We start from the raw sequence: 7,517 nt of genomic DNA, 5'->3' as shown, positions 1-7,517 counted from the left end.
CGCCCCAGAAGGTTAGGAGCGGTGGTCCTTAGGTCAGGGGATGGGTGAAAACTGGGATGTCAGGAAGGGACGGAGGTTTGGAGGGCCTTGATGAAGGGGTTCAGACAGCTGTGATCTGAACTCTCACCACCCTCACTCTGGGCTCAGAATCCCTGAGAGTCCAGCCACAAAGGCAAAAATGGAAGTGGGGGAGGGGAGAGGGAAGTGGGGAGGGAAGGTGGAACAGGGGTGGGGACCGAGGAGGTCATATACATCTGCAGCCGGCCCTATTCCTGGAAGGCAGTGTAGGGAGGGCGGGGCCTGCCCTCCTGTCCTCTCTCAAGTTCCAGGCGTCCAACGTGGGAGGTGTCCTGGGGATGCAGATTAGAACCACTGGTCCCCAGGCCCTCAATGTTGACTTTGGGCACGGTGGAGGAAAAGAGGGTAGTGGGGTGGGGCATTGTATCCAAAGGGTAGTATAAAAAAAAGCAAAACCATTAACAACTTCCTGGGAAGCACTGCCAGCCTCTAGACCCTCCAGGGCATCAGTCAGCCCCCTCTCAATAGAATGGGTTCCAGTAGCACCATGTAATGTTGGGGTACTTATGCTGCCTCGAGGACCCCTGGGCAGTGGTTCTCCAAAGCTGGAATGCCCATTTGCTAAAGCGTCTGTTCTTGGAGGAAGGAGAGGACTGTTGCAGGCACGGGGTAGGGAGAAGTTTAGGCTGAAGCCCAGGCAAGCATCCTGGCCGAGGCCTCAGAGGGCTTCCCTGGAGTCAGGATCTGAAGAACCTATGTACCACGAATTTGCCCAACAGAACCACAGCAAAAATTGTCATTACAGTCAGGATGGGGTCTCTACGAAAATTGAGGGCTGCCACCTGTCAGGAGAAAAGAGGGTGGGTTACAGAGTGGCTGGGCAGCCCCAGCAGCAAGGGGGCTGCCCCAACCTCAGGCACTCACTCACCCAGCCTCCTCTCTGCGCGATCCATCTGGCAATATAATGGCGCAGTAGGATATCAGTCAAGAAGCAAATCACCTGGCCCAGGAAGCCGGTCAAACCACGCTGGTAGACGTATAGGGCCAGGCGGTAACCAAAGCCCAGGAGAGCCACCACACGGCCCCAGCTGATGCCGCTCTTAAACAGGCTGTGGGCAGAGGGTTCCAGAGGTCATGGTGAGCCACCTTGAGAGCTGGTGCCTTCCCTTTCTCCTCTACCCCCTCCCCCAAGCTGGGAAGCTAAACAGTTGGGCTGCCAGCCCAGGTCAGAAAGTCTGCCTTAGCCTGGCTGCCAATCAGGAAGAGCCTGGCTTCCTACGAAAGGAGAAGGCTGACGGGGCGATGAGCTGAGCTGGCTGCCACTGGTGTAGAGGGCCCAAAGAGGGGAGTGTGAGCAGACAAGGTGGCAGGGAGGTTACCTGTGAATGTTGCTGCTGGCCTGGCAGCCCGAGGGACAGCAGAGAGAAAAGCACAAGAGAGATTAAGACAGATCCCAAAGTCACAGGGGCACGGGGTGGGGCCTGGCTCAGGACAGGGATAGGACATGCCAGCTCTGAGCAGTCATCTCAAACCTGTTGCCTGCTTCTACCCCTCTTGTCACCTTTACATCTGTCCCCCTCCCGGTTCAGGGAAAGAACAGTGACTATAGCTAGGCCTGGTGGCACACGCCCATGATCCTGGCACTTGGGAGCCGAGATGCGAGGATCAATAGTTCAAGGCCAGCCTGGGCTACATGAGACCCTATCTCAAAAACAATAAGGGGCTGGAGAGGTGGCTCATCAGTTAAGAGTGCTGGCTGCTCTTCCAGAGGACCCGGGTTTGATTCCCATTGCCCACACGGTGGCTCACAGCTCCCTCTAAGTCCAGCCCCAGAAGCCATCTTCTTCTGGCCGCTCAGGGCACCAGGCACACACGTGTGCAGGCAAAAAGCCAAAACCAAAACCAAACTAAAAACAAAAAACAAAAAACCCCCAAATCAAACAACAAAACTCAAACCAACTTGGATATGGTTTGAAAGTGGCAGCACCAACTTAAGGTGTGTTTCACAGTGGGGTGGCCAGTGGCAAGCTAGGACGTAGCCTCAGCATCAGGTGGCCTTTTAGATGGCATCAAATCCCAGTTGACACAAGTTGGTGGCCCAACCATCTTCGGCATGTCACAGCTGGGCTGCAAGGCTCTTGGGGACATCTCCACCCGAGGGCACTAGTTGTTGGTGCCAGAGCTCCTGAGAAACACAGGCTTGTGTGCAAAGCGGGGTGAGTGGGGCCCAGAAAGGAGGTGGCGGGTGGGGATCCTTCGCCCTGACACATGCCCCAGCCAGGGAGCCATGACCCAGTACCTGGAGGCAATCTTGGTGAAGAGCTCATAAGCGTTCCCGGCTGTGGGCTGAAGCTGTTCCAGCAAATTCTGGAACTCCGTGTCGTAGCGCCGGTTAATGTCATCTCCGATGATGGCGAGCTGCCGACCCACCTGGCCCAAGACACTGTTGGGATGAGAGGCGGAGAGTGCCAAGTCTGCACTGGGAGCCAGGCTGGTGGCAGAGGGATTCTCCTGGGGTGGGGGCGGGGCAGACTTTTACCCGACCCCTCTCGGAAGGTCCCTGACAGTGCTTGTAGACAGGACAGAGGGCAGACATGTCTTGAAAGGACATAGGGTTGCAGATTCGGGCAAGAAGCCACTCTGAGAAGGGAGTGATGACAGGAAGACAGACCCCAAGGGACCCTAGAGCAGTGCCCCGGCTAGAGCTTACCTGTTGGGTTCTGAGGGCAGGTTGTCCATCTCGGGGTTCACAGGGGCAGCCGCCCCCTGGGTCTCCTGTTCCTGTTGGTGGAGGTAAAAAACGTAGCTTCGAAAGACCTCCTCTGTGTCCTGGGCGACCTGCTGTTCTGAGGGTCGGAGCTGGGAGTCAGCAAGAGAAAGCAGTCCCCAGCGCCCCCCTTTCAGCGCTCACATCCTCACATGCCCTCCAGCCCCTCACGGGCACACAGCGCTCCCCATGGTGTCCCGCCAGTGTGGTCACTCAGTCCTCCAGAAAGTTAGTCCTAGTGTGTGAATGAGCTCCAGGCTACACATGGGGAAACGGAGGCACAGGTGGCCAAGCCATGCAGCTGGAGTGTCAGGGTGGAGCTGTTCATCTTGTCCAAATCACAGGTCTGGAATCTACAAGTCATCTCTGGGCAGGTCTGAGAGTGTTTTCCCAGAAGGACTGAGGAAGGAAGGGCCTTTCCCACAGAGAGCACACCTTCCAGTGCTGGTGCCATTGCTTGCCCACCTCACTGTCTGCCCTCCCTCACTGTCTGCCCATCTCACTGCCTGCCCTCCCTCATGTCTGCCCTCCCCACTGCCTGTCCACCTCACTGCCTGCCCTCCCCACTGCCTGCCCTCCCCACTACCTGCCCACCTCACTGCCTGCCCACCTCACTGCCTGCCCTCCCTTACTGTCTGCCCTTCCCACTGCCTGCTCTCCCTCACTGTCTGCCCATCTCACTGCCTGCCCTCCCCTACTGCCTGTCCATCTCACTGCCTGCCCACCTCACTGCCTGTGACTAAGCACCTCTACCTATGTTGCTGCTTTTGCTGTTATCAGAACCCGGCTGCCTTGGCCTTCTGCTGTGAGCTAAGGCCCAGGGCTGTCTAGGAATCCTCCAGGGCTGAGACTGCTGAGGTTTGTGCCTTGGGGACTAAGCAGCTAGCAGGTCCTCACCTTCCCTTCACTGGACTGACATCATGTGCCCCAATCTGATAAGCCCCCCTGTGATGCACCCTCACTCTATCCATCTGCTCTTCTGAAGAGCGTTGCTGCAGACACCCAGAGCTGGGCTCCTGTACTCTCCGGCGGGTGCAGTCCCCAGTCCTTAGAGTGTAGGAAACAGGAGGAAACCAAACTGAGATGGGGCATCTTGGGCCCAGAAAGAGCTGTCATTTTTTGAGACAAGGTCCTGATTTGTAGCCGAGGCAAGCTAAGAAATCCATTTGTAGACCAGGCTGGCCTCAAACTCACAAAGCTCCTCCTGTCTTTGCCTGACTCGTGCTGGGAATAAAGGAGTGCGCGATGTTTTCATTCTAGACAGGGTCTCAATCTGCCTCTCTCTAGCCCAGGCTGGCCTGGAATTCATTCTGGACAACAGACTGGGCGGGATGGCAGATATGAGCTACCACACCCAGCTCACACAGACCCGGGATGTGAACCCCAAGTCCAGGGACCAGCCTGACCTCCCCACCCAACCACTTGAGAAAAGCAGAAAGGGCAGTCATCTCACTTCCTGCCCCGAGTTCACGCTAATGGCATACCCTGTTCACAGACCTGACTGTGATAAGACAGGTCACTTCCTTCTTTCTCCCACTGCAGGGATGCAGCACCCAGGCCTGGCTCTTCTGCCTCCCTCCCCCCCACCTTTGCACACCACTCCCATGCCCGTCTCTCCCTGGTGCTTATGGGATGTTGAGGGGCAGGGGGACCCTTACCAGAAGGGGAGGGGGACTCCTCACAGCCCTCCCTCGGAGGTCCTGGTCCTTGTCCAGATGCCATCTCTCAAATCTTGGTGGAGAGCACTGTCACCTGCAGAGACAGGTGAGAAAAAACAGAGATGAGGCTGGGCATGGTGGCGTATGACTTTAATCCCAGCACTCAGGAGGCAGAGGCACCAGGGTCTTTGAGTTGGAATCCAGCCTGGTCTACAGAGAGAGGTCCAGAATAGCCAGGGTACACAGTGAGACCCTAACTCAGAGAGACAGAGAGAGAGAGAGAAAGAGAGAGAGAGATTAAGCACAGGAGCAGCGGGGTGAGGGGGTGGGCATTTGGCTGCAGACTACCAGAAAGGTTCCCTGGTCACACAGTGAGGGCCTCCCCCTCCTCCTCTGCTGCCAGAAGACCCTGCAGTTCTCTGGGACTAAAATTCTGCCACCTTGGGGGCCTGGCGGTATCCCCTAGGGGCACCAGGTTACAACCCTTCAGGGGAGACACAAGAACTGTTAAGGAAGCCAGGCCGAGACCAAGTGAGGTCAAGGCCTTGGGGAGCCATGGCACAGCCTTAGCATGAAGGCCCTCGGGTCCCCTTTCCCTCAGTCCTGGACAGTGAGAAGCTGTTTCTCAGGCTCCCCGACCCTTCCTCAGCCGGCCACCTCCCAGCCATGAAGGCCTTCCTCCAGAGGCCACATCCCCACAGCTGGTGCTGTGCTGTGTGCTAAACGGTCCCGTTACTGGCTGCGGTGGGGCAAACTTTGATCCCAGCACTCGGGAGAAATCGAGTTCTAGGCTGGTTTGTTCTATATACAGGTTCCAGGACAGCCAAGCCTATATAGTGAGATCCAGTTTTAATAAGAGAAAAGAAAAAGAAAGAAAGAAAGAAAGAAAATTTCCACAACGTAAGGGCAGAAAGAAACAAGTGCCTGGCCAGATGGCCAGAGAAAACATGTTTCTCTTGCGGAAGTTTTGTTTTGTTTTTTAAATGCTTTGTTTACTTTATGTGTACTGTGCTCTGCCTGTATGTCTGTCTCTGTGAGGGCGTCCCATCCCCTGAAATTGGAGTTACAGACAGCTGTGAGCTGCCATGTGGGTGCTGAGAATTGAACCTGGGTCCTCTGGAAGAGCAGCCGGTGCTCTTAACTGCTGAGCCATCTCTCCAGCCCCTTTAACACACACACACACACACACACACACACACACACACACACACACACACACACACACACACACGCAGGTCAGAGGACAGGTTTAGGGGTAGAATTTGGGGTTGTCATGCTTGGCAAAAGCCCCTTGCTAAACCATCTCACTGGCCTAGATGGCTTTTTTTTTTTTTTTTTTTTTTTTTTTTTTTTTTTTGAGACTCCTGTAGCCCGCTCTGGCCACAAATTGAGTATGAGGCAGAGAAGGGTCCTCCTGCCTCCACTATTGAGTGCTGGGATTACAGGTGTGCACCAACCACACCCAGGACTTTGTGAGTGCTGAACATGCATTTCACCAGTGAGCTACATTCCTACCCCGAGGGACCGCTCGCAGCCTCCCCACCCTGTCCCACACCACACACCTCACCACACTCTGCTCTTCTTCGGTGCCAGCTGTGTTTTCTTTTGCATGTTAGTTTATGATGTACCTATTTATTTATTTGCGTTTGATCCACGTTCTCCCTGAGCAGCCCCAGGAAGGCCTGGCGCCCCTTGATCCCCCTGCCTCAGAGCCTGGCGCGCTGCTATTCAGGTGCTCTCCTCCACGCCATGCCCAAACCCACTTTCTTCTTTGGCCAGGCTTGGCCGCTGCTGGTGTCGACAGTTATTTCCTGAGGCGAAGCCTTTCACTTTCAGTTTGCACCCCTTTCTAGAGTCCCACTCTTTCTAAGCTGCCTCCCCCATTTCAGGAAGTGACACACACACACACACACACACACCATCACTGAAGAGGGTACAGAGCCACCCAGGGCCAAGCACACCAGCCCCATACAGGCTTGGGGCTGAGCACCCATGCTCACCTCTCCTCAGCTCAGGGTGGAGACTCTTTTTCTTTTAAGTTACTCAAGAGCTCTCTGGAAAGAGGTGGGGGAGGACTAGCTCCCCTAGACCTTCCCCTTCAGTGACAGACAGACTGAGCAGACAGACAGACCCTCCTATCCTCCTCCCTGAGGTGAGGTCTCATTAAGACAGCACTCAACTTGGCATATTTTTTTTTAACCCAACATCCCCTTAGGGAATAGGGTGCTCTTCCTGTTACTCTGTAACCCAGGCCAGCAGGGCCAGAGGATACAGACTCCATCCAGATCTCCCCAGAAAACCACCCCGGAGGCTCAGTGTTGCAGAGCAGGCGGAGTCTCAGAACAGCCCCTTACAGTGTTGACCCTCATCCAAGGGGCCTTGACTTCCTATTACACCCACTTGCGGGGGCCCGGGATGCATGCTTCCCAGAACCAACCTCTGGGCGAGACCTCGGTCTGGGGTGGGGTAGGTGTGGTGGTCCTGGAACAGCAGGGGGCGGGGGCCATCATCTGTGACCTTGACCCTCCCCAGCTTCCAGATAGCTTGAGTCCCAGTTGCATCCAGGGCCCCCAGAGCCTTAGGCATGATGGGCCGAGCTTTCTGGTGTTCAGCCGGAGGTGGCCCTGTTTGGATTAGGCCTCCAACATGGCTCTAGGGACCACCCAGGGAACCCACTCCAAGGTTTCCCTCCTCTCTGTTCCTGATGGGGCTTTTCTGCCCCACCCTGGGCCAGAGCTGCCAGGATTAAGAAAAGATGGAGTTTGGCACTGGCTGCCGGTGTACCTGCTGGACTCTGCTCCAGATGTGGAACGGCTCAGCGGTCTGAAGACAAAGATCGGGGGCGGGGGGCCCGCTGGCTCCTTCCAGGGGCAAGGTTTCAGGCCGGACTCGCGGGAAACCGGCGTCCGTGAATTCACGGTGTCTGGATGCCGCCTTGGGTTGTCTTGGCCCAGGAAACCTCGCGACTTTGTGACCATAGAGGAGCCAGCGGCTCCCGGCAGAGATGAGCTCCCTCTACAGGAACTTGCTTGACGGCCGCCGGATGCAGACGAGGAGGAGGCTGCAGCCTGGAG

General features: G+C 56.1%; 1 protein-coding gene across 3 annotated transcripts; it reads right to left on the bottom strand.

Annotated features, from left to right (window-relative positions):
• Window positions 1-635: 635 nt before the first annotated feature.
• Bak1 (BCL2 antagonist/killer 1) lies at window positions 636-7,286 on the bottom strand. 3 transcript variants are annotated; one of them, XM_051153496.1, is made up of 6 exons: window positions 7,228-7,286; window positions 4,444-4,537; window positions 2,729-2,864; window positions 2,318-2,461; window positions 947-1,127; window positions 636-860 (listed from the first exon to the last, which is right to left on the bottom strand). In XM_051153496.1, exons 2-6 carry the CDS (start codon window positions 4,505-4,507, stop codon window positions 756-758), a joined length of 630 nt encoding a protein of 209 aa, XP_051009453.1. In that variant the 5' UTR covers window positions 4,508-4,537; window positions 7,228-7,286; the 3' UTR covers window positions 636-755. The 3 variants fall into 3 exon arrangements, with proteins under 3 accessions (XP_051009453.1, XP_051009455.1, XP_051009454.1); XM_051153498.1 differs by having other exon boundaries at window positions 1,019-1,127; XM_051153497.1 differs by lacking the exon at window positions 7,228-7,286 and adding an exon at window positions 6,072-6,096.
• Between the last annotated feature and the right edge of the window lie 231 nt (window positions 7,287-7,517).

This window comes from Acomys russatus, chromosome 11 (assembly GCF_903995435.1).
Source record: "Acomys russatus chromosome 11, mAcoRus1.1, whole genome shotgun sequence".
NCBI lineage: Eukaryota > Metazoa > Chordata > Mammalia > Rodentia > Muridae > Acomys > Acomys russatus.
The sequence above is the reverse complement of the archived record's forward strand: the minus strand, read 5'-3'. Positions and strand labels throughout refer to the sequence as shown.